Source organism: Rana temporaria, chromosome 6 (assembly GCF_905171775.1).
Source record: "Rana temporaria chromosome 6, aRanTem1.1, whole genome shotgun sequence".
Taxonomy (NCBI): domain Eukaryota; kingdom Metazoa; phylum Chordata; class Amphibia; order Anura; family Ranidae; genus Rana; species Rana temporaria.
Window position 1 is genome coordinate 9,483,944 of NC_053494.1, and position 27,014 is coordinate 9,510,957.

At 47.4% G+C, this 27,014-nt stretch overlaps 2 protein-coding genes across 3 annotated transcripts in view; both read right to left on the bottom strand.

Moving 5' to 3' along the window:
• Positions 1-8,331, bottom strand: part of LOC120943027 (eukaryotic translation initiation factor 3 subunit C) — a 28,569-nt gene extending 20,238 nt beyond the window's left edge. For both annotated transcript variants that reach the window (XM_040356079.1, XM_040356078.1), the window contains exons 1-6: positions 8,224-8,331; positions 3,404-3,532; positions 3,225-3,290; positions 1,906-2,095; positions 1,271-1,396; positions 30-87 (exon numbers count right to left, since the gene is read on the bottom strand). In XM_040356079.1, coding sequence (XP_040212013.1) covers positions 30-87; positions 1,271-1,396; positions 1,906-2,095; positions 3,225-3,290; positions 3,404-3,504 — 541 coding nt within the window. In that variant the 5' untranslated portion in view covers positions 3,505-3,532; positions 8,224-8,331. The remainder of the gene's footprint in view (positions 1-29; positions 88-1,270; positions 1,397-1,905; positions 2,096-3,224; positions 3,291-3,403; positions 3,533-8,223) is intronic.
• A 3,392-nt stretch (positions 8,332-11,723) lies between these two features.
• LOC120943029 (NACHT, LRR and PYD domains-containing protein 1b allele 3-like) overlaps positions 11,724-27,014 on the bottom strand; it is a 29,469-nt gene continuing 14,178 nt past the window's right edge. The window contains exons 5-12 of the mRNA XM_040356080.1: positions 25,537-25,628; positions 23,345-23,400; positions 21,768-21,994; positions 19,068-19,345; positions 16,725-16,850; positions 15,532-15,667; positions 13,842-13,892; positions 11,724-12,556 (exon numbers count right to left, since the gene is read on the bottom strand). Of these exons, the coding sequence (XP_040212014.1) occupies positions 12,267-12,556; positions 13,842-13,892; positions 15,532-15,667; positions 16,725-16,850; positions 19,068-19,345; positions 21,768-21,994; positions 23,345-23,400; positions 25,537-25,628 (1,256 nt within the window). The 3' untranslated portion in view covers positions 11,724-12,266. The remainder of the gene's footprint in view (positions 12,557-13,841; positions 13,893-15,531; positions 15,668-16,724; positions 16,851-19,067; positions 19,346-21,767; positions 21,995-23,344; positions 23,401-25,536; positions 25,629-27,014) is intronic.

The window sequence follows — 27,014 nt, forward strand, 5'->3', positions numbered from 1 at the left end:
TTCCCTAAGGCCATACAAGGATTCCTCACCTTCTGAATCGTCGTCGTCATCCTTCTCCTGATCTTCATCAGCTGATTCTTCAGGATTCTGGAAAACACAAAGAGCACGAGTAAAGCATAACAGACATCAATATAAACAGTATCAGACACCTCGATATTTGGGAATCCAACAGGAGTAAAAAATACTCTGAGATTGCCTCCCCTCCTTGCTTAATATGCATCTTGCCCCCCCAACTTTGTCCTCTGTTCAGTACCAGAGGTTCTCTTTGGGCAGAACACGGGCATCATTCTGCCCATTTTCAGCCTCTTGTTCACGCAGACCCCTATGGCAGGGGTGTCAAACTCAAATTTCATGGCGGGCCACATCAGCATTAGGTGATGGAACTAAACTATCCCCCCCCCCCGAAGCGCATCGAACAGCAGGTGTGGCCAAATTGCACAATGAGGAGGATATTAACCGCTTTCCCAACCATCAGCCGTCATACTGCTGCAGGTTGGTTCCCCTGCGTGAATCACCGAAGGAGTACGTTGGCCGCATTAAAAGCTCAGGGGGGAGGAGGCCATGCACATAGCCAGCAGCCGCGATGTTCCGCCGGCCACCCGCGGTCAGCTCCCCGTGCCGTCAGAGAGAGATCTGCTGTTCCTAGTGATCAGGAACAGCGATCTCTCTGTACTCCCAGTCAGTCCCGCCCCCCAGTTAGAAACACTTCCCTAGGAAACATTTAACCCATGGATCCCCCTAGTATTAACCCCTTCCCTGCCAGTGACATTACAGTGATCAGTGGTTATTTTTAGCACCGATAAATATCGCTGGTCCCCAAAAAAAAAAGTGTCCAACGCAATGTCGCAGTCCTGCTAAAAATCTGGGATCACTGCCATTACTAGTTAAAAAGAAAATATTATATTATTATAATAATAATAATAAATAATAATAATAAATCCCCCATTTTGTAGACGCTATAACTTTTGCACAAACCAATCTATATACATTTGATTTTTTTTTTTACCATATTGGCCTAAACTGATTAAGAATTGTTTTATTTGTATTTGGATATTATAGCAAAAAAGTTAAAAACATTGGGTGTTTTTTTTTTTTTTTTTAATTTTAGCTTTTTTTGTAATGATAGATATAGATAGCTAGAATATATATATATATATATATATATATATATATATATATATATATATATATATATATATATAATCTCTTAAAGGCCCATGTGTCGGTAGGTGCCACTGACGAGTCTCTACACTGGTAAATGGCGGCTCACCTGTTTGTACGCAGTGATCGGAGCTTCGAAATCCCGGTTGTACTTGCGCAGTTTCTGCCGCAGTGTGCTCAGAGCTTTGGCGTTGTTCTTATTCATCTTCTTCTTGCCCTCTTTATCCTCCCAGAGCTGCAGAAAGAAAAGCAAAAAATGGTTAGTAAAAAGGCACAAAGACAGCTTGTTCAAACCTAAAGATTTCAGCGATCTGAGAAAGGTCTGAGATTTTTAGATGTAGTATATTAGTCAATGGACATATACATATAATAAAAGATTATATTTATATCTCCATTGACTAATATACTATGTCACAAAAAAAAAAAAAAACCCTAGAGCAGTGATGGGGAACCTTGGCACTCCCTATGTTTTGGAACTACATTTCCCATGATGCTCCCCTACACTGCAGAGTGCATGAGAATCATTGAAAACCTAATTCCAAAACATCTGGAGTGCCAAAATTCACCATCACTGCCCTAGGGGGAACATTCCCTTTTTTTGCATATCTGTTTGGTGTGTGCGGCTCCTAGACTCTGATACATGCGTTTTCCCATTTTTAGAGCTTTTTAGATGTAATCAATCTTCATAGATAATATAAGTCACATCCTGACAGAGGGTCATCTTCTCAGGTGAATGCTTCTCACCTCGTTCAAATAGTCCTCCAGATCAGACAGGAGTCGGATGTAGAATCGGGGGACGCCCTCTTTGTCTATGATGTTCTTGGACTTCATGTAAGCCTTGCCCAGCAGCTCAAACTCCTCCAGGCATTTGGTCATGTCTCGAATCTTCATGGCGTTCCGAATCGTCTTGATGATGTTGGTCAGCTCCTCAAACCTGTTCGAGAAAAACAAGCGTTGGTTCTTCCTGATGGAAACCAGTTCCTGAACAGGACCAAAAGTCCCAAATCTGCATTTCACAAACTGATCAACTCTCACGAGGAAGCGGTTAACCTACAGGAGGTGATCAAACCCCCCCCCCCCTGTACTGTACCCTTCTCTTCATATAAGCCCGGGAACTAGCATCTTGAAAAACAAGTCTACATCTACTCATTGAGAAACTTGTGGCCTTACTACATCCATCTATAACGAGATTTGGCCCCCCATGGATGAAGATTTTAATTCATGGACGAGATTTGACCCCCCCCCCCCCTAAAGATTTTAATAAAACCAGGTCCTGCATATTACGTTGTATGCATGTGAACCTTTGGGTGGCTTCTGAAGAAGCCGCCTTTGTCCTAGCAACAGAGGATGCTAGGCGGACAGAGCCGCATGTGTCCTAGCAACAGAGGATGCTAGGCAGACAGAGCCACATGTGTCCTAGCAACAGAGGATGCTAGGCGGACAGAGCCGCCTGTGTCCTAGCAACAGAGGATGCTAGGTGGACATAGCCGCCTGCTTTCCAACAACGGAGGATGTTAGGTGGCTTCCTGAAGAAGCTCCCTGTGTTCTCGCAACTGAGTGGCAATAGCCGTCTGTTTCCTAGCTGATGATGTAGATGTTGGGTGTTTTGCTTGAGAAGCCCCCTGTGCCCTAGCAACAGAGTACGTTAGTTGGCAATAGCTGCCTGTGTCCTAGCAACAGAATACGCTAGGTGGCAGTAGCGGTTTGTCTCCTAGCAACAGAGGATGGTACATTCCTTACTTGAAAAATCTACATCTCAACAATTCCTCCCACCGCCACCAATGATGGGGCACTATTGCTGCCACCAAAGATGGGGCACTATTGCTGCCACCAACGATGGGGCACTATTGCTGCCACCAACGATGGGGCAGTGGTTACACCAGGGTGTTTTCTACTCCCATTGGTCACAGTCCAGCCCCCTTAAACTAAAAAAAAAACACCCTAAAGCCAGAAGAACAGTAAACTGGCCCCTTGTTCAGAAAGTTTGGAGACCCCTGCCCCATAGTATGGAGCGAGATATTTCCAGTGACAGTACACATCAATGGGCAGATAAAGAAACAAACCTTTTATCCTTGGCGCTGCGCACCACGCGCTTGGTGTCCTCCTCATCGTCACTGAGAAGAAGCGGCCTGTAGTTTTGGAGATAAAACAGAAGATAAGTGAAGAGGATTGATGAGCCATCGGTGTTCAGTCCAGAGCGTACAGCGGGTGACAACGGTACGGGACACGGAGAGATACTCACTGCTTGCTGTAGGTTCCTCCCACTGGCTTGGGCAGGATTTCATCTCCAGAGAGAGATTCCTCCGACTCGCTGTCTGAGGCGGTGGCAAAAAATCGAGACATTTTGGCAGCTTCACGGGGTCACACAACTCTGCGAGAAGACAAAAAGGTAAATAAACTTTTAAAGGAAACCATGAAAGTGTGAAGGACCCAACAATATTCAGAGAACCTGCAGATCAGCACCCACTACACCTGAACTTCTACTGGAGGATTGTGGGTAAGGAGAAGAGTGCGAATCGCATAACTCACAAGGACCGCAAGCTTCCAAGGCACCCACCTTTTCTTAGCCAACCCATGAGGTCACTCCTGACAAATAGACTGCTAGCTCCTGGGTTCAGTCCTGAACATTGCAGAGCTAAATCACCACCATTAGAGTACTAGCTCCTGAGGGTCACTCCAGGCCATTAGAGTGCTAGCTCCTGGGTTCAGTCCTGAACATTGCAGAGCTAAATCCTGAACATTAGAGTACTAGCTCCTGAGGGTCACTCCAGGCCATTAGAGTGCTAGCTCATAGGGTCACTCCTGTCCATAATTGGACTGCTGGCTCCTGTGAGATAACTTCCAGGGTCAGTAACGCTCACTAGATTGCTAGCTCTCAGGGTCAGCTCTGTCTTTTAGGATTAACAGCTCCTGGGATCAGTCTAGATTACTTCCTCCTGGGATCACACCTGTCCAATAGACTGTAAGCTAGCGCCTGTGATCAGATCTGCACAGTAGATTGCTAGCTCATGGGGTCACTCCCGTTCATTAGATTTCTAGCTCCAAGGTTCATTCCCGACCACTAGATTGCTAGCTCCTGGGGTCAGCCCCCTGACCATTAGAGGGCTAGTTCCCCGGATCACCCCCCTGACCATTAGAGTGCTAGCTCCCGGAGTCACCCCCACCCCCTCCTCACCATTAGAGTGCTAGCTCCCAGGGTCACCCCCCCCCCTCCTCACCATTAGAGTGCTAGCTCCTGGGGTCACCCCCCCCCCCCTCCTCACCATTAGAGTGCTAGCTCCTGGGGTCACATCTGACCATTAGAGGGCTAGCTCCCGGGGTCACCCCCCCCCCCCTGACCATTAGAGTGCTAGCTCCCAGGGTCACCCCCCCCTCCTCACCATTAGAGTGCTAGCTCCCAGGGTCACCCCCCTCCTCACCATTAGAGTGCTAGCTCCCGGGGTCACCCCCCTCCTCACCATTAGAGTGCTAGCTCCCAGGGTCACCCCCCTCCTCACCATTAGAGTGCTAGCTCCCAGGGTCACCCCCCTGACCATTAGAGTGCTAGCTTCTGGGGTCACCCCCCTGACCATTAGAGCGCTAGCTCCCGAGGTCACCCCCCTGACCATTAGAGGGCTAGCTCCCGGGGTCACACCCCCCTCCTCACCATTAGAGTGCTAGCTCCCAGGGTCACCCCCCCTCCTCACCATTAGAGTGCTAGCTCCCAGGGTCACCCCCCCTCCTCACCATTAGAGTTCTAGCTCCCGGGGTCACCCCCCCCCCTGACCATTAGAGTGCTAGCTTCTGGGGTCACCCCCCTGACTATTAGAGCGCTAGCTCCCGAGGTCACCCCCCTGACCATTAGAGGGCTAGCTCCCGGGGTCACCCCCCCTCCTCACCATTAGAGTTCTAGCTCCCGGGGTCACCCCCCCCTGACCATTAGAGCGCTAGCTCCCGAGGTCACCCCCCTGACCATTAGAGGGCTAGCTCCCGGGGTCACCCCCCCTGACCATTAGAGTGCTAGCTTCTGGGGTCACCCCCCTGACTATTAGAGCGCTAGCTCCCGAGGTCACCCCCCTGACCATTAGAGCGCTAGCTCCCGAGGTCACCCCCCTGACCATTAGAGCGCTAGCTCCCGAGGTCACCCCCCTGACCATTAGAGGGCTAGCTCCCGGGGTCACCCCCCCCTGACCATTAAAAGCGCTAGCTCCCGGGGTCACCCCCCTCCTCACCATTAGAGTGCTAGCTCCCAGGGTCACCCCCCGACCATTAGAGCGCTATCTCCCGAGGTCACCCCCTGACCATTAAAGTGCTAGCTCCCGGGGTCACCCCCCCCTGACCATTAGAGTGCTAGCTCCTGGGGTCACCCCCCTGACCATTAGAGCGCTAGCTCCTGGGGTCACCCCCTGACCATTAGAGCGCTAGCTCCTGGGGTCACCCCCCCTCCTCACCATTAGAGTGCTAGCTCCCCGGGTCACCCCCCTGACCATTAGAGCACTAGCTTCTGGGGTCACCCCCCCCGACCATTAGAGCGCTAGCTCCTGGGGTCACCCCCCCTGACCATTAGAGCGCTAGCTCCTGGGGTCACCCCCCCTGACCATTAGAGCGCTAGCTCCTGGGGTCACCCCCCCTGACCATTAGAGCGCTAGCTCCTGGGGTCACCCCCCCTGACCATTAGAGCGCTAGCTCCTGGGGTCACCCCCCTGACTATTAGAGCGTTAGCTCCCGGGGTCACCCCCCTGACCATTAGAGCGTTAGCTCCTGGGGTCACCCCCTGACTATTAGAGCGCTAGCTCCCGGGGTCACCCCCTGACCATTAGAGCGTTAGCTCCCGGGGTCACCCCCTGACTATTAGAGCGTTAGCTCCCGGGGTCACCCCCTGACTATTAGAGCGTTAGCTCCCGGGGTCACCCCCTGACTATTAGAGCGTTAGCTCCCGGGGTCACCCCCTGACTATTAGAGCGTTAGCTCCCGGGGTCACCCCCTGACCATTAGAGTGCTAGCTCCTGGGGTCACCCCCCTGACCATTAGAGCGCTAGCTTCTGGGGTCACCCCCCTGACCATTAGAGTGCTAGCTCCTGGGGTCACCCCCTGACCATTAGAGCGCTAGCTCCTGGGGTCACCCCCTAAACATTAGAGCGCTAGCTCCTGGGGTCCCCCCCTGACCATTAGAGTGCTAGCTCCTGGGGTCACCCCCTGACCATTAGAGCGCTAGCTCCTGGGGTCACCCCCCTGACTATTAGAGCGTTAGCTCCCGGGGTCACCCCCCTGACCATTAGAGCGCTAGCTCCTGGGGTCACCCCCTGACCATTAGAGTGCTAGCTCCTGGGGTCACCCCCTGACCATTAGAGTGCTAGCTCCTGGGGTCACCCCCCTGACCATTAGAGTGCTAGCTCCTGGGGTCACCCCCCTGACCATTAGAGCACTAGCTTCTGGGGTCACCCCCCTGACCATTAGAGTGCTAGCTTCTGGGGTCACCCCCCTGACCATTAGAGTGCTAGCTCCTGGGGTCACCCCCCTGACCATTAGAGCGCTAGCTCCTGGGGTCACCCCCTAAACATTAGAGCGCTAGCTCCTGGGGTCCCCCCCTGACCATTAGAGTGCTATCTCCTGGGGTCACCCCCTGACCATTAGAGCGCTAGCTCCTGGGGTCACCCCCCTAACTATTAGAGCGTTAGCTCCCGGGGTCACCCCCCTGACCATTAGAGTGCTAGCTCCTGGGGTCCCCCCCTGACCATTAGAGTGCTAGCTCCTGGGGTCACCCCCCTGACTATTAGAGCGTTAGCTCCCGGGGTCACCCCCCTGACCATTAGAGCGTTAGATCCTGGGGTCACCCCCTAACTATTAGAGCGCTAGCTCCCGGGGTCACCCCCTGACCATTAGAGCGTTAGCTCCTGGGGTCACCCCCTGACTATTAGAGCGTTAGCTCCCGGGGTCACCCCCTGACTATTAGAGCGTTAGCTCCCGGGGTCACCCCCTGACTATTAGAGCGTTAGCTCCCGGGGTCAACCCCTGACCATTAGAGCGTTAGCTCCCGGGGTCACCCCCTGACCATTAGAGTGCTAGCTCCTGGGGTCACCCCCCTGACCATTAGAGCGCTAGCTCCTGGGGTCACCACCTGCCCATTAGAGCGCTAGCTCCTGGGGTCACCACCTGCCCATTAGAGCGCTAGCTCCTGGGGTCACCACCTGCCCATTAGAGCGCTAGCTCCTGGGGTCACCACCTGCCCATTAGAGTGCTAGCTCCTGGGGTCACCACCTGCCCATTAGAGTGCTAGCTCCTGGGGTCACCACCTGCCCATTAGAGTGCTAGCTCCTGGGGTCACCCCCCTGACCATTAGAGCGCTAGCTCCTGGGGTCACCCCCTGACCATTAGAGTGCTAGCTCCTGGGGTCACCCCCTGACCATTAGAGTGCTAGCTCCTGGGGTCACCCCCTGACCATTAGAGCGCTAGCTCCTGGGGTCACCCCCCTGACCATTAGAGTGCTAGCTCCTGGGGTCACCCCCCTGACCATTAGAGCACTAGCTTCTGGGGTCACCCCCCTGACCATTAGAGTGCTAGCTTCTGGGGTCACCCCCCTGACCATTAGAGTGCTAGCTCCTGGGGTCACCCCCCTGACCATTAGAGCGCTAGCTCCTGGGTTCACCCCCCTGACCATTAGAGCGCTAGCTCCCGGGGTCACCCCCCTGACCATTAGAGCGCTAGCTCCTGGGTTCACCCCCCTGACCATTAGAGCGCTAGCTCCTGGGGTCACCCCCCTGACTATTAGAGCGCTAGCTCCCGGGGTCACCCCCTGACCATTAGAGTGCTAGCTCCCGGGGTCACCCCCCTGACCATTAGAGTGGTAGCTTCTGGGATCACTCCTGGCGACCTCCTATGCCCAGTAAAGTGCCAGCTCTTGGGCTTAGCGGCAAGCCCGGCTCTTGTTGCACCCTCTGGTCTTACAGCCACCCGCCTTCTAGGCCCAATCCCCGGCTGTATTGTACCAGCTGTTCGGTTCAGCCCCCCGCCGTGCCATGCGGTACACCGGCCCCTCACACAGCCCGGCTCCCCAAACCCAGGGGCCCCCGTCTCTCCTCTCACCTCTCGGTACCGCTCACACGCGGCCAGCAAGGCTGATGAAAAGCCTGGAAAGGACTGATAGCGGTACGCCTGCGCAAAACCACCTCACCGGAAATCTCACTCACTTCCGGTATCCGGCCAACTACACTTCCCGGCATGCTCAGCGTCCCTTCCGGGACTACTACCTCACCATTCCTGTGAATAATGGTATTAAAAAGGAAGACAAATAATAATTATCGAAGGAAAATTACGTTTGCAAGAATTTTTCCCAATTCTCTGAGGAATCATAGGATATTTTTCTGGCGCTCACCCACCCTTCCCTACAGCCAATCAGGAGAGGCGCCGGGTGCAATAAAGGCGCCGAGACAGAGAACGTCGAGGCTGGGTGTACCAATATGGCGGCTGCTGAGGCAAACTAGGAAGTAGTGAGGAACTGAAGGGTGGGATTCACTCCTCTTCCCAAATAAATAAATAAACAAACAAATCAATAAATAAATTAATATCAATACTTACAGCATGTGTTCAGTAAAGAATGCCACAGATAACTGGGTGTAAAAACTGATGGGAATGTACAATATATACACTCACCGGCCATTTTATCAAAGTATCTTACAAAAGTAAGTACACCCCTCACATTTTTGTAAACATTTTCTTCTATCTTTTCATGTGACAACACTGAAGAAATGACACTTTGTTACAATGTTGTGTAGTGAGTGTACAGCTTGTATAACAGTGTACATTTGCTGTCCCCTCAAAATAACACAACACACAGCCATTAATGTCTGAACCACTGGCAACAAAAGTGAGGACACCCCTAAGTGAAAATGTCCAAATTGGGCCCAAAGTGTCAATATTTTGTGTGGCCGCCATTATTTTCCAGCACTGCCTTAACCCTCTTGGGCATGGAGGTCACCAGAGCTTGACAGGTTGCCACTGGAGTCCTCTTCCCCTCTTCCATGATGACATCACGGAGCTGGTGGATGTTGGAGATCTTGCGCTCCTCCACCTTCCGTTTGAGGAGTCCCACAGATGATCAATAGGGTTTAGGTCTGGAGACATGCTTGGCCAGTCTATCACCTTTACCCTCAGCTTCTTTAGCAAGGCAGTGGTCGTCTTGGAGGTGTGTTTGGGGCATTATCATTTGGAATACTGCCCTGCGGTCCAGTCTCTGAAGGGAGGGGATCATGACCATCACCTTTACCCTCAGCTTCTTTAGCAAGGCAGAAGTCGTCTTGGGGGGGTGTTCTGGGTCATTATGTTGGAATTCTGTCCTGCGCCCAGTCTCTGAAGGGAGACTCTCAGCTCTACATGTTCGGCTATTTTCGGAGCTCAGTTCACGCCTGCGCAGTACAGGGGGGTCCTTTTCCGCCGAGGGGAACTTATATCGACAGAACACTGCCTGCACTCATGCAGCCCCAGACCATGACACTCCCACCACAAACCCCCCCTGTCAGAGGAGCAGCCGATCGTCTCTCCTCTACTCGCGTCTGACAGACGGGAGTGAGGAAAAGCCGATTACCGGCTTTTCCTGTTTACATCGTGATCAGCTTGATTGGAAACGGCTGATCACGTGATAAAGAGTCTCCGTCGGAGACTCTTTACCTAGATCGGTGTTGCGGGTTGTCAGATTGACATCCTGCAACAACGATCGCTGCGATGCGCTGCCCCGGGGGCGCGCAGCGGCTCAATATCCTGAGGACGTCATATGACGTCCACTCAGGATGTTGAAACCACTTTGCCGACGTCTTTTTGCATAAGGCGGGCGGCAAGTGGTTAAATTCATTATTTTCCTCGAAATTCTGCAAACAATACCCCATAATGACAACATGACAGAAGTTTGTTTGAAATCTTTGCAAATTTATTAAAAATAGAAAAAAAAAATCCCATGTACAGAAGTATCACAGCCTTTGCTCAATACTTTGGTGAAGCTCCTTTGGCACCAATTACGGCCTTGAGTCTTTCTAAATATGATGCTACAAGCTCGGCACACCTAGTTTTGGGCAGTTTCTCACATTCTTCTTTGCAGGACCTCTCAAGCTCCATCAGGTTGGATGGGGAGCGTTGGTGCGCAGACATTTTCAGATCTCTCCAGAGATGTTCAGTCTGGGCTCTGGCTGGGCAACTCAAAGACATTCACAGTTTTGTCCCGTAGTCACTCCTTTATTATCTTGTCTGTGTGCACTGCTTAGGGTGGTCGTCCTGTTGGAAAATGAACCTTCGCCCCAGTCTGAGGCCCAGAGAGCTATGGTTCAGGTTTTCATCAAGGATGTCTCTGTACATTGCTGCATTCATCTTTCCCTCGATCCTGACTAGTCTCCCAGTTCCTGCCGCTGAAAAATATCCCCACAGCATGATGCTGCCACCACCATGCTTCACAGTAGGGATGGTATTGGCCAGGTGATGAGCGGTGCCTGGTTTCCAACAGACATGACGCTTGACATTCAGGACAAAGAGTTCAATCTTTGTTTCATCAGACCAGAGAATTTTGTTTCTCATGGTCTGAGAGTCCTTCAGGTGCCTTTTGGCAAATCCTAGGTGGGCTGTCATGTGCCTTTTACTGAGGAGTGTCTTTAGTCTGGCCACTCCCCCATACAGGCCTGATTGGTGGAGTGCTGCAGAGATGGTTGTTCTTCTGGAAGGTTCTCCTCTCTACACAGAAAAACACTGGAGTTCTGTCAGAGTGACCACCCGGTTCTTGGTCACCTCCCTGACTAAGGCCCTCCTCCTCCCGATCGCTCAGTTTGGCCGGGCGGCCCGTTCTAGGAATAGTCCTGGTGGTTCCAAATATTTTTCATTTACAGATGATGGAGGCCACTGTGCTCATTGGGACCTTCAATGCTGCAGACATGTTTCTGTACCCTTCACCCGATCTTTGTCTCCATACAATCCTGTCACCATCACATCAGAAATCCCCAATCACATCAGAGGCCCACCATCACACCAGAGGTCCCAACCAATCACATTAGAGGTCCTCTAATCACATCAGAGGTCCCCCTATCACATCAAGGGTTCCCCCTATCAAATCAGAGTTCCCCCCCATAGCATCAGAGGCCTAACATCACATCAGAGGTCCCACCCAATCACATCAGAGGTCCTCTCATCACATCAGAGGTCCCCGCTCCCCAAAATCACACAGTTCTCCCTTTACAATAAAGCCTTACTGTTTGGCTCCAGCAGAGGTCAAGAGGTGGAGGAGGTCTGGAGGAGGCAGACTTCCATCCTCTCCTGAATGCAGGGGGTGGCCCAGCATGCTGCTTGCCTGGATCAATGTAATGCCTTGCCATGGCTCGGGAGAGCTGGCATGAAACCCTGGTTGAGAAATGCTGGGTAGTGACAATTTAGGCAGAGTTTAGATATGACTAGGTAGGATTATGACACCTAAAGAAAGGACCACAAACCTAGAAGATGTTCAAGAAAAACACAACCAAATAGTTACAGGGACTATCACATGCCCTACGGGTGTCTACACAAGAATCAAATCTATGAATGATACCCACATATTCATATAAAAATCACACTGATTTCTATTTCAATAATTTTTTATTGAAAAGTTTAAGGAATGCAATGTGTAACTTTGATCAGGTATACAAATAGAAGTGTAATAAGTGTAGCAATCGTACATCAAGTGGAAAAGTTAAAGCAAAAAATGGTTAGTATACCAAAGGGCACATTAATTGTGCCGTAACAGAGTAACAATGTCAATAAAAGGAAACAAACTTTGGTGATGGATTAGAGGCATATGTATGGAGTTTAGTATAAAAAAAAAACTACATAAAAAAAAAAAAGGAATGCATAAGCAGGGACCATCCCTACGAAAGAGCCTAAGTAGGTGGAAAAGGGAGAAAAAATTGACCAGGGAGGAAAAGAGGAGAGTGAGAAAGGAGGCCAGGAACACCTAGCCGGAACATCAGGGTCTCAGTGCTCATAGCAGGGTATAACTGGCCATTGGTATAGAAGGATGAGTGTATTGGATCAACGGGTCCATGTTTTTAGAAATTTCTCATGCGTATTTTGAAGACTAAAATAGCACTGAGGTCTTCCCCCTATTAGAATAGAATAGTCCATCACCAGGCCTCCTTCAGATGTTGGATGAGAGGAGCATTGTGCGTCTCCAGAGCATCATAGAGCTTGGCCTTGTGAGACGTACCCCAGCCCCTGCTGATCCTGTACAGCTCCCTCATCTTCTCCTGAGAGGTGGTCTTGCTGCGGACGTTGTCATACGCTTCATCGGTCAGCAGCTTCTGAGCCACAAGACTGTCCAGGATGGGATCCACGAGGGACACCCATTTAATCAGAGCCTCCCGATACTTATCCACAAATTGCTGCTTAGTACCACTGTGCAGGACCAATACACCTGCAACAATGAAAATGTAGGTTACCATAAATTCTCTATAATTATTAATATTAAACAGATAAAAAGTTAGCCTACCTAAAAGTCATATTTCAAATATAGGTGTAGCACCCTCCTAGTTAGGTGCTAGGATTATGTGTTAGGATTAGGTAAATGTAGTTTTGGGCTCACTGTATCTAGTGGAGCTGTAGTTCATCGTTAGGTAAATTTAGTTTGGCTCACTGTAATCAGTATTTTTTCTTATATGTCATTTTTGATTTTTTGATAGAGCTGGCTGTTAAAAATTTGTGGTCACAGTGTATCCCCCTAAGGAAGCCAAGTTGGCGAAATATATAGGGAAGTGACATCATACCCGACCACCAGTGTACTCTATATGGGAATACCAGCGACCCACTAGTATATCTGTTTGAACAATATATTTTTAATGAATTTGTTTTTTATTGTGTATTTTGTACAATATTTACACAATATTTTAATAAATAATTACAATTTATTGTGATGTTGACATTGTGATATTTGAGCACTGTTGAACAGTCATACATACCCAATACCTAGGGGTAGATGCCCAGATGGTGACTGGGAGTCTGTATAAATACTCTAATGCCGCGTTCACACAAATGCTCGATGTGAGCTTGTTGTCGGAAAATCCGACCGTGTGTAGGCTCCATTGGACATTTGCTGTCGGAATTTCTGACAATAAAAATTTGAACGCACAAAAATCCTACGCATGCTCGGAATAAATTCGACGCATTTTCGGAATCATTGAACTTCATTTATCTCGGCGCGTCATAGTGTTGTACATCACCGCGTACTTGACGTTCGCAATTTCCGACAACATTTGTGTGACCGTGTGTATGCAAAACAAGTTTGAGCCAACATTCCGTCGGAAAGGGACATTGGGGTTTATATACTAAAGTCAAATAGACTGTGCACTTGGCAAAGTTGCTCCAGAATTTAGTAAAAGAGGTGAAGCTTCATTTGCAAAGAGCACCCAATCACATGCACGGAAAATAAAGAATTCGCGTTTTTACTTGCACATGGTTGGATGATGGAAGTCAGCGGGGCTGCGTATTTACTAAGCCCTTAATATCATTCTGATCATTACTAATAACACATGACCACAGATAATCGCAGGGTGTAGGCGGAAGAGTAAAGTTTGTTCCAAAATGTCTGCTCATTGTTCTGCATCAAAAACCAGTACTGACTATACAGACTCCTCTAAATTATCTAGATACAGTGTGTATATATATATATATATAATTTATTTTTCCACAATAATATGCAATACCTTTGGGCTTTGCACACTTTGGCACCCGTCCATGCAATTCTTCAACTTCTCCTACAAAAATAAACCAGTTACATCAGTGTTTGTTTTCTTATCTATAAAATGCAATATTTATTATTTATAGAAACTTACAAGCAATACTCAGCACTAGATACAGTAATACCTTGGATTACAAGCATAATTTGTTCCTAAAGAATGCTTGTAATCCAAAGCACTCATATAACAAAGCCAATTTCCCCATAAGAAACAATGGAAACTCAGATAATTTGTTCCACAACCACTGCTGGAGTATGCAGTACTGTATGTGGCCAGAGGTGCGGGGGGGCGCTGGTGACGCTCGGAGACACTCGCAAATCGAGTCAGGTTTTAAGAAAGAAAAAAGCTTGTTATGCGAGCCACTCATAAGCCGTGTTACTTGAAATCCGAGGTATTACTGTACACAAAAATAGTACTGTATGTACTGGGACATGTCCTGTACTGTACAACATACTGTTTACCTGTACTATATACACTGGGACATACTCTGTACTATATACTGGGACATTTCCTGTACTGTATATTGGGACATTTCCTGTACTGTATATTGGGACATATCCTGTACTATATATACTGGGATATATCCTGTACTGTATATTGGGACATATCCTGTACTGTATATTGGGACATATCCTGTACTATATATACTGGGATATATCCTGTACTGTATATTGGGACATTTCCTGTACTGTATATTGGGACATATCCTGTACTATATACTGGGACATATCCTGTACTGTATATTGGGACATATCCTGTACTGTATATTGGGACATATCCTGTACTATATATACTGGGATATATCCTGTACTGTATATACTGGGACATATCCTGTACTGTATATACCGTATTTATCGGCGTATACCGCGCACTATTTTGCCCTGAAAATCAGGGCAAAATCGTGGGTGCGCGATATACGCCGATACCCGCTTTCCCGCCACGAGTTTTGAATACTGCGCCGGCATATACAGAGCGCAGTACACTCGTGAATCTTCGGGCAGTCTCAGGGCCTCTCGCACTGACGTCCTGTACGTACAGGACGTCAGCGCGACAGTTGCCGAGCCTGCCCGAAGATTCACGAGTGTACTGCGCTCGGTATATGCTGGCGCAGTATTCAAACTCGTGGCGGGAAGGACGCGAGGACGCCGCAGAAGGACGCCGGACCCGCCGAAGAGGACACCGGACCCGCCGCAGAAGGACACCGGACCCGCCGAAGAGGACACCCGAAGCCGCAGAAGGACGCCGGACCCGACGAGGCCGCCGATGGACGCCGCGCAAGACACCAAAACTGTAAGTACAAAAAAACAAAAAAACTTTTTTTCCACAGGATTGGGGGCCACTTTAGGGGTGCGCGGTATACGCGGGAGCGCGTTATACCGCGATAAATACGGTACTTTGATATATCCTGTACTGCAGGGCTCGACAAAATCCGGGCGCCCGGTCGCAATTGCGACAAGAAATTGTGACCTGGCACCCGCGCCCGCCGGTAATTGAGTCCGCGGCTTTGCGGCCTACAAAGAACCTGATATATCAAGGGGCTCCTTCTTGGTAAACGCTACATTACTATTACTATTAGTAACTGAGCTCTTATCCAAGTAAGATGACATCGCTGAGCCATAAAAGCAGCTGGTCACATCACAGAGTCAGTAGATCTTACCTCTGGACATACGACAACCCCAGATCTGGTCCTTGCCACCTTCCTGTACCAGACACAAGTCAATCAATTTCACTGCAGCATCCATGGTGATATCTGTGTAGCTCTCTAATGGGGAGACACACTGCACATCCAACCCCTAAATCATTTGTAAATAAAAATGTATATTATTATGTGTACAATCCTTATAGCTAAAGGCAAAACAAAAATGAGTAGACATGTGCAATTCGTTCCGAATTCGTTTTTTAACAAATTTTAACAAAATTTGTTAATTTGAAAATATCCAAATTAACAAAAACCCATTTAACATTTTTTCTGATCATTCAGAAATTAGAATGTTCAAAAATTCGGAAAATCAAAAATAAGAATGAAAGACCCAAAAATTCAAAAGAACGAAATACGAAAATAAGAACGAAAATAACTTAACTATTACTAAACTATTAAATTATAGGTATTAGTATTTATTTTCAAATTTGTTTGTTAGTAAACGTAACAAATACGAATTTATCCAAAGTTACTAATTATCAGAAATAACAAATGGCGTACCTAAACAAATGGAACGCAACTAATTACTTATTATTATTATTATTATTATTAATTATTCATTAATTCTGTTCCATTTGTTTAGATACGGCATTCATTATTTCGGAAAATTCGTAACTTCGTATAAATTCATATTTGTTACGTTCACTAACAGCCAAATTTGAAAGGAAATTCCAATACCTATAATTTAATAGTTAGTTATTATTAGTTAGTTAGTTATTATTTGGAATTTTCGGATTTTATTACTTTCTTTCTTATTTTCGGATTTTCAAATGTTCAGATCTTATTTTCTGGATTTTCAGGTTTCCAAATTTATCGAATTTCCGAATTTCCCAATAGAACCAATGAAACGAAAACAAACACATTTTTCGGCAGTGCATTTATGAAGGGCCAAGGCACATGCGTGTCATCAATGGGCTGGCTACACAACTCAGACTTTTTTGTGGATAAACCAGCAACTAAAAAGTAAGGGGGAAGGGGGACAATAGTGGGTGGTAAAGTTCCTTTTTTTAAATGGGAATGGTGGCCCCACTGACCAATAAGGAGGTTTGAGGGAATAAGAGGACACTACTCTACTCTAGCAAAAAAAGTCAAAATTTGCATACAATTTGACAGTATATCTGTATGTGCATGTTTGTGTTTATTTATCTTACCGTGGGTTGTACATGGGCATTCTCTGGTCCCTTCACAGTGTAGCTTTTCTTGGTGTAGATGGTTTTGGTTCTGGGCGGTTTATCAATCTTCACAAATCCATTTCTAGTCTTTTCTTGTAAAAAATCCTGGAAATGATAAAAGGACCTTTAGCACAATATCTTACAGTACGTGTGTTTTGTCTTTGAATATTTCTTTGTCTTAAGATTTTTTTCCACTAAAGTAAATAAATATCCTAGGACAGCTATGTGGTGATAAATGGAGTGGACGTGGGGGTTAATTGCTCAGTGTCATTCAACCTGGAAGATACTCTGAGTGCAGAGGGTCATGGACACACCATCTGAAGAGGCCTCGCTGTGGCACCTTGCCTTCACATACAACGATGAAGAGGTCATCACTGCATCATTGAGGACCTCCCACCACTGGGAGAGAATCTGAAGAAGACCCAGTGTATCACATGGCTAAAAACTTCTGAAGAGGGTAAGTATTAAAAAAATAAAATATAAAGCTGCGGCTTCCATGGGTGGAAGGGGGTGACTGAAGGCTGGGAGGACGAGTCCGAACTTGGGCTTTAAGTTAAAGCCACGTGTTAAGGCTTACTTAGTATTTAGGAAGTTAGGTTTAGTTTTAGGGTTAAGTGTTAGATCAAAACATCAGGGTTAGGGTCAGGTTAAGTATAGAGTATTAGGAGGTTAAGGAATAATTTTATGGGTTTAGAATGCTTTCATGTAGGGAAGGGACTGACTTAAGGTTAGGAGTATTAGTCACAAATTGGGCTTTAAGTCATAGCGTATCTTTACCCTCCAGCTCACGATCCTTCCTCTCCACCCCTCCTCTCGTCCGATTTAGGAATAGGCTGTTTTTATTTCTTTGTTTACCTTTTTTTTTTAAATAAAGGGTCTGCCCCACCCCCCTTGCATGTCATTTTCCTAGGTGAACGACATGTACCCTCCTTCCTTTGCCTCATGGGATATGCACATAACATATCTTAGGAGGCATATGTCACATGTCAATTGAAGGTATGGTGGCTGAGCCCAAAACATCCGGCAGCAAATAGATGACATCACAGGGTAACATGTTGGCACAGGACCGAGTGTTGTCAGAGGATAAGAGGCTCTCAGATGGACAGGGCTGGATCTGCTGGATAGGTGAGTATCTAAACTTAGCAGATCTCACCACCAGGTAGGAAGGCGTTTAGAACAAAAAAAAAAGGGGTTAGTGGACTGTGAAAATCCTCTTTAAGATTAAGGTTGAGTTCACACTAGCTGCGGCGTCAGTGCATGCCTGTTCTCCATTTCAGGTACAAATCAGGTCTGAATTATTGCTTGAACCTGAAACAGAACCTAAGACGCACAGGACCCTTTTCCAGTGCGGACCTCGGCCTCCTCGGTGCTGTGTGAACCGGCTCCATTGAGAGCTGGTCACAGTCTCCTGTCATGTGAATTACATTTAATTCGCATAAGTGTGAACAGGGCCAGTGCTACCACTAGGCAAACTAGGCAGCCACCTAGGGCGACCTGCTGCGCAGGGTGACTGGCCAATGGTTTTCCTACTCTCTTCTCTCTACAGCAAGCAACTAAGTCTTAGCATCAGCAGGCAGCCACCGCTCTGTTCGCACATAGTGTCAGAGGTGCAGCAGTGGCGGAGGACTGTGTCTGTGTCCCGAATAAATTGAAGCAAGCAAACATTCATTAATGGGCGCTGGTAGGCAGCATTTAATGGGTGCTGGTAGGCTACATTTGATGGGCGCTGGTGAGGCTACATTTGATGGGCACAGGTGAGGCTGCATTTGATGGGCGCTGGTGAGGCAGGCTGCATTTAATGGGCGCTTCATTAAAAAGGTGGTGTTTACATGGGCAGGGGAAAGGGGTGGAGCCAAGGGGGGCGGCAAAATTAGGTTTCGCCTAGGGTGTCAAAAATCCTTGCACCAGCCCTAAATGTTACCTTAGTGTTTAGGGAGCCAGGTTAAGTTTTAGGGTTAAGTGTTGGGTTAAGAGGTCAATGTTAGGGTCAGGTTAAGTGTCAAGTAGTATAGAGAGGTTACATATTAATTTGTAGTTGTTTGGAATGTTTTAGAATTTAGGCACAAGTCAATCTAAAGATGAGGTTATGATTTGGGATCAAGACAAGTGTGGGAGTTTGTTTTGGCCTTGAAAACCCCATGCTGAAACATACTGCCCAAACACCAGGTCATATGAAGCGTTTCAGACTACAGTAGCTGCCTAGACCTCCAATGTTCCTCCATTGCCAAACAAAGCTTGTCTGTGAGATCCATTGTTTCCCGCAATGTTTACAATAAAAATAAGTCTTAGTCCCCATAACTTCCATTCACTGTTTTCATTTACCTTGTCTATTGGGGCAAACGCAGGCAATAGGTACAGGTGAATCTTATACTCCACACATTGCCTTCCAGCTTTTTTGAAGTACAAGAGAACTTTGCCATGTATTGGGATGTACTTGGCCACTGCTTTTGGTAACAAGTTCCAGAAAAAAACTCCAAGTGAGGAAAATGAGGGATTTTCCAGAACGACATGGAACGGTAGAACTTGTGTTGGTGTTTCCACACTCAGGTTTCCATCTTTGAAATGAGCGCATTTAATCCAAGACAGGTCTCCACTCAGTTCTGTAAAAGAAGATGCCAAAGTATACACATATAAGTCATACAAACATGCATATATAGCTTTTTCTATCATAATCTTACTGTAAATGTAACCATATTAGTGTATTGTAACCTATTTGAAGCAGATCCATACTTTAGTGTTTTAAAGAAAAGTTGCCAAAGTACTTCTCATCCTTGCCACACTCCAGCACTGCCCTCCGTGGTCTCCTCAGCTGCTGGCCACTGTTGGTCTTCCAGGTCCCATGATGTCTAGAGTCATTCAACCCACTTCCTGCAAGCCCAGGCTGGCATGGAGATGCTCCTTCAAGCTCACAGAAAAATGCTGCAGAGAACAATGGTCAGGAACATCTTTCCAGCCATCAGAAAGATTGTGCCTGTGCAAATCACAGTGCACATGAACATATGGGCTCATCCAGCACAGATACTGGTGCCTAGCAGGCTAATTAAATCTAAGTTCTGCATAACATCATTGGTGAATAATCTTTCAGTCTTTATTTTGGATCCTGAACCTTATGCTTGACTTTGTTACTGACCCGGATTTCATCTGACTTGCCTCTGGATTATCCTTGTCTGCCTATCTCTGCTGTTCATCTCCAATACCGACCTTTAGCTGGACATCTGATCAAGATTTTGCCTATCGACCTGGTATCTCGCTGCCTACCTCTGCTTGTTCCTGATCTTGATTCTGCCTATGATTTGGCGCGTACCCACTCAGCTGTTACCGAGCATGGCAGGGCTTGTGACCTGACTCCATTCATAACTTAACTCAGTGTGTTCTGGGTGCCCTACTAACTGTACTTTTCTTTGTCTGATACCAGCACCTCCTCTCCATCCCCAAATACAACTACAAATCAAATGGAGAACGAAGATTTGCAGTCCAAGGACCACGGCTATGGAACGCTCTACCAACGGACATCCGCATGGGGGAAAACCATCGGGCCTTCAGGAAAAAACTCAAGACCCACCTCTTCTGAAGGATTAGGACGACGCCGGATGGGAAAAGCGCCTTGAGACGATTTAGTTTGCATGTGTAGCGCTATACAACTTATTCACTCACTCTAAGTGCCAGTCTTTATTCACAGCCCCCTGGCACTTGCCCTTAAAGACCCTGTCTCAACTTCCAGGCTTGTTGGCACAGGAATTGTACAAGAGGCCACTCTTGACTTCTCATACTTGTATATGAGGTACGTAACAACATAATAACAATGCTGAAGTCATATGACTGTCTATAGGAAATCAAGACTGAAGCATCACACCTGAAATTTCAACATTCAGATACAGCTTTATTTCAAAGGGATTGTCATCTAGCCACCATGTTTTGGCATCAAACATCCCCTTTATCAGGGTTTAAGATTGATCAAAAGTGTTTACTGGGTGGGAAACTAAACTTCTTATGGATGTAAGGTTTTAACCACATTGGTAAAGGAAGCACTCAATACATCGGCAAGTGGTTTGAAAGGCAGCTCTAACCAGCTGCTGACAGACTGAAGGGGGTGTTGCATTTCACCCATAGCATATTGGCTTTGTGCTAATTCCTTTGTATTTGCAATTGGAATAAAGCTGTATTTGGATGTTGAAATTGCCAGTGTGGCACATACGTCAGAGGGATAAAGGAGATCCTGTGGCGTGGAGAAGCAGCCTACCCACAATTCAGATGCCCTGACCGTACTACAACTTTTGGACAATCCTAAGACCAAACTGGTGGAGTATTGGTGTGAAGGCCAGCAGGAGAAAACAGTGAGGCCTCGTACACACGCATGGTTTTCTCGGCAAGAAAGCTGCTGGGAGAGCTTTTTGCCGAAAAAAACGTGCGTGTGTATGGTTTCTCGTCAGGAAAACTGCCGGGAATCTCGACGAGAAAAATAGAGATCCTGCCAAGAAACCCGAGCGTGTGTATACTTACCTGCCTCCATGGAAACCTGCGTATGCTCGAAATGACTTTCACGCATGTGCGGTAGCTTTCAAGAGCAGTGTAGGGTGTAGCAAGATGGCGGTGACGGCATCGAATGCTCGTCGTAGTTGAAGACGTCACCGCGTTCTTGCCATTCAAAAGAACGGCGGTTCTTTGGAATTTGAGTCTGTACACAGGGCTTGGCAAGAACATCTTGCCAGGAATCCAGTCGAGAAAACCGACGGGTTTTTTTCAACGGGATTCTCGCCCGTGTGTACAGGGCTTAAGAGTTGCGGGGGACCCAGGAAGGCTCCTAGAAGTGTTGGTTTCCCTCTAGACTTCACATGAAGATTTTCCAGAATCATAGTGGTGTTCAGCAGTGTAGGCAGCAGGCGGGGTGGGCATTCATAGTTTCCTTTTACAGGTATGGCTTGATTTAAAAAAATTTGTTTACTTTAACCTTAGATTGTTCTGATATTGTGATAATGTGAGCTATTATCAAACTTCAGTGCAATATGTGTAACTTTGACTTACCTTTCAAGCACAGATAATGTGGAAGGTACACTGCAGACACTATATTTGGCTGTACCGGTGTCTTAATGTTGAACAGAGGTCCCAGGACCCCAGATTCTTGGAGCTGCGGATTGTCCATGTATTTAGACCAGGAATCCAGTTCATACTCAATAGTTATCGGACGGGTCACCTCGAATTTAATCCCGGTCTCTAAACAGCAGAAGCGTCCGGCACATCTAAGTTCCAACCTGCATTTGTGAGAAATAGAAATTAGCAATTGAAGTCCATCATGAAGAGCCCTGATAGGACTATTTAAAGTTGAGACTGCGTCAGCCATGGCATGAAAGAGTCTTATAAGGTCAGTAGTACAGTAGATGTAAACCCCAACTGAATGACTTTGTATTGAAATAAAATGCAGTTTCTTTTCTTTTTCAACCTTTGTGGCATATCAGTACTGATGGTCTTCTTCACCCTTTTCCTGTCTACATGCACTCTACAGATGGCTGCATGGCATTTCTCAGGGCGGGTACCCTTCGGGTGACAACGGTAAACCATGCCTACACACAGCAGCGTCACTAGGGTTGGTGTCACCCGGTGCAAACAAAAAATGGTGACACCCCCCCACCAACTATAGTCCCCCCTCAGTACAGCCCCCCTCCCACAGTACAGACCTCCCTCCACTAACTACAGACCCCCCTCCCGCAGTACAGACCCCCCACCAAGTATAGACCTCCCCCTCAGTATAGACCATCCATCAGTGCAGACACCCCCACCCAAAAGCAGGCCCCCCATCAGTGCAGATACCCCCACTCAAGTGCAGACCCCCCCAGTAGTACAGACACACCCCATCAGTACAGACACCCCCACCTCAGTGCAGACCCCCCCTCGGTGCAGATCCCCCTCAGTACAGACACCCCACAGCAGTGCAGACCCCCCTCAGTACAGATACCCCCCCCCAGCAGTATAGACCCCCCCTTTACATACCTCAGAACAGCGCTGACAGATACACACACCGTGTGTCCCTCGAGCGCAGGCTCCTCCTCCTCTGTGGATGTAAACGGAGGAGGAGGCGGCTTCGGTCCGTGCCGCTGAGGTACACAGTGGCGCAAGCCAAGGCACAGCTAATCAGGGCAGCGGGCAGTGTTAGAGGTGCTGCTACCCACGGGTGTCACCCCTCTGGTGGGTGTCACCCGGTGCGGCCCGCACCCCCTGCACCCACCCAGCAACGCCTCTGCCTACACAGAGTGACATCACAGCCACTTGTAGTCTCCATTGGAAAATCATGTGACAACATGACTGCGCAGGAGAACAATTGGGAGACAGTTGTCACCCTATTATAGGACGACGTAAGCATAGACCTTTATGGCAGGGCCACCAAGGATAAGTTCACTTTTTAGAAAAAATTATAAATGCACATTTTTTTTGCAGGTAAAATGTGCATTTTTTTTTTTTGGAGCCTGTAAAGCATTACACCAGCGATCAGCAGATCCATAACAAGTGTCGTTATTGGCACTTTTAAGTGAAGTTCATGGACAGTTGTCCACATACGTTTGGCCATATGGTGCATCAAACAATAACGACTAGACTGCTGCTCTTACCTGTATGTATTTCCACTTATTTTTGGCATAACTGGAATATCAGCCGGGTCCTGATTCTAAGATAAAGTAGAAAGTGTGACATTTCTTCTAGGAATTTATAATAGTATAGTTTAACTTGAAAGCAACACATACTTTTTTTTAATTACTTAGTTATATAATTATCAGGCAATTAGAAAATATGAGTTCTTATATGTATTGCATAGCAAATGTCGGTACTGTTCATATGAATCAGGTTGTTACAGCTCTGGCCCTTGAAGGCTCCCATCCTATGAAAGTTTAACCATTTCTGTGGCTAACCAGGGGTGTATTAAAGGGGTTGTAAAGGTAAAAAAAGATTTTTCCCTAAATAGCTTCCTTTACCTTAGTGCAGTCCTCCTTCACTTACCTCATCCTTCCATTTTGCTTTTAAATGTCCTTATTTCTTCTGAGAAATCCTCACTTCCTGTTCTTCTGTCTGTAACTCCACACAGTAATGCGAGGCTTTCTCCCTGGTGTGGAGTGTCGTGCTCGCCCCCTCCCTTGGACTACAGGAGAGTCGGGACGCTCTCTACGTTGCAGATAGAGAAAGGAGCTGTGTGTTAGTGGGCGTCCTGACTCTCCTCGGAACCCTCCCCCACCTCCTGTGTGTCACATTTGACACATTTCAGGGGGAGGGGGTGCAGATACCTGTATAAAACAAATATTTGCATCACTTCCGCCCCTTCGCAACTCTGCCCCCCACCCCGCTGTCTTCTGGAAAACACACTGTTCCCAGTAGGGTGACCACATTTCCAAACTGCCATTCAGGGTCACACCTCTTCTCTCACCTTCCCCAAAAAAAGATAAGGGGGCGGCAGGTAATGTAGTCTCGGGGGTTGATAGGGAATTTGGCGGCGGGTTATTTGTCAGGTGAATGTGCCACTTGCCACCAGATTCAGTGCCGCTTGCCACCCATAGCCTGCCACCAGATGCAGTGCTGCTGTCACTCCCTCTGCATGAGCCACGTGCGTAGAAGGAAAGGAGTGGCATCACTATCTGGAGAGTGAAGATCCCACCAGTCCCTGCTCATTGCTGCTGGGTGCCAGAGAAAGAGGAGGTGCCGAGGTGGGTGGGGACAGCAGTGCTGCACTAGGTGCAGGCCTCGCTCCCGGTCTCACTGTCTGAGAGTAAATTGTCACTGGTTGCAAGACGCCAGGCAGCGCCGGCCCTAGCAACCAGTTCCGGAAATGTAGTTATTAGTTAGTAGGGGGTGGCTGTATCCTCTATTTCGTTCCGGGACATTATATTGTCCCAGAATGTAGGTGCCCGGGACCCAGGACAGACATGTCAATTGCGGGACAGTCCCGGGCAATCCGGGACACGTGGGCACCCTAGTTCCCAGGAGAGAGCGGGGACCAGTGACAACGTGCTGTGCTACTCGCGCATTCACAGTAGGGAACCGGGCAGTGAAGCCGCAAGGCTTCACTTCCGATTCCCTCACCGAGGATGGCGGCGACAGTGTCCGAGAGACGTGCGATTGCCCGTCCTTGTCTGCCAACATCGCGGGCGCGCTGGACCGGTAAGTGTCCATTTTTTAAAAGTCAGCAGTTGCAGTATTTGTAGCTGCTGGCTTTTAAAAAAAAAAAAAAAATTAAGGTGGACCTTCACTTTAAGCTTGTAGATACTTTCATTTATCTTCAAGGTATCATCACTGAGGGATTCTGTTGATGATGATGAGAGGTTATGAGATCTTGAAAGGTTCCCACCATCCCTGCTGGATGACTTATTTATTTTATATTTATAAATATAACGAAAGTAGGAGATGAAACACGCAAAGGTGAGCAGCAACAGCCAAAACTCCCAGGTGGACAGGAGTCTGGAGTTACGAAAGGGGGATCTCATTTTTGAGCATACAAGTAAGGTACTAGGGGTTGACTAAGACCACCGGGCTCCAACATTACTTGAACCATCACCTTGGGTGGTCTGACCATTTAATCTGATGAAGGAAAGGGCCACACTCCAATTCTGGCCAAACACTTGGGGAATTTTCTAGCAATTTCAACCAATGTTCAATCACAAATGTGACTAAATGGATCTTGGCAACTCTTTAACAAAACTGTCAATTTGATCCAAACAGTTGGTGTTAGGTTGAAAAGGGATGTCATGGATGAGTCAGGGAATAATTACTACATATTCAAAAATCTAAAATAGAATAAAAGAGAATGAAGTCTTACCTTCCCACAGACGTCACAGTCCATCTCGTCTTTTGGGGAAGAAGAGAAAGAGGATGAACTTGATGGTAATAAATAGTATCCCTCAGACTGAGCTAGAAGAGAACACATAGTAATATTACAATATTGTGAGTGAATTGTGGCGGCTGTTTTTTTGTGTGAGATATAACAATAAAAAATTGGAACTCCAGACAAAACATTTTCTAGTTTAAGCTAGAGTAGGGGTTAGAACCTTTGTCAGCTTTTCTTTCACTGTCTGTGTCCACCACAGGTAGCTAACTCTACACTCCCTGGAGGGAGAAATGTTCTCCGCAGTGAGGATGCTGAAACCCTCATAGGAGCTGTAATCCTATCCCGCAGTACTCAAACCAGTGCCAACTCTAATACCAGTACTATTTCTACTACCAGTACCAGTTCTGTTATCAGAACCAGCCCTACTACCAGTACCAGTCTTTCTACCAGTCCTGTCACCAGTCCAACAGTAGCGGCAATTGATGGGCACACTGGCAGCATCTGATGGGGCACAGTAGCGTAAATTGATGGGCACACTGGCAGCATTTGATGGGGCACACTGTCGGCAATTAATGCGCACAGTGTCAGCAATTGATGGGTACAGTAGCTGCATTTGATGGCACAGTGGTGGCAATTTATGGGTACAGTGGCTGCGTTTGATGGCACAGTAGCTGCGTTTGGCACAGTAGCTGCGTTTGATGGGCACAGTGGCTGCAATTGATGTTTTTTGTTTTCAGTTTGTTTGCGCCCCCCCCCCAAAAAAAATTTGGAGCACCAGCCACCACTGAATGGGATGAACAGGTACCGAGGCTTGATTTTAAAAGGTGTCAGGAGTTTAAATGCTCAGCTGCTGGTCTCATTCCAGCATCCAGGATTTGGATATGATGCATCCCTCTCTGCCTGTCCACCTGCAAAGGGGATTGATGTGGTCAGTCTCTGGGTGGAGACCAAACCTGATTTAAGCCAGCCAAGCCTGCAGTTTCATGCTTGTGATAGCGTGTGTAATATGTGAAGCTCTCTTTCTGTCTGTCCTGCTCTGCAGTTTGGATTCTCCTATTTATGACTTTGGATCGGATATTGACTATTCTGTGAATTCCACCTGCCTTTTGACTATGGATTGACCCTGACTATTCTCAACCTTGCCTGCCTATTACCTGGACTGTCATTGAACCACTCTGCCTGTCTGCCAACTACAAATACCCGTTTGATTTGCTCAGTTTGCGCCTGCCCTGTCATGGTGGCCAGGCACTATAACATCATTGTATATAAGTCCTGGAGGGGAAAAAAGTACCGGTAGGCCTGCTTGCCTTATGAGAAAGGGGGCTGCTATAGGTGAAGAACATAGAAGCCAGCTATAGTGTCTAACCACCTAAGTTGGGGTAAAAGGATTCTATGAAATAATGAAAGAGAAGAACCGTAAAACCGGCAGGTACCAGGACTGAATTTGCAATTAGGCACAATTATTACAT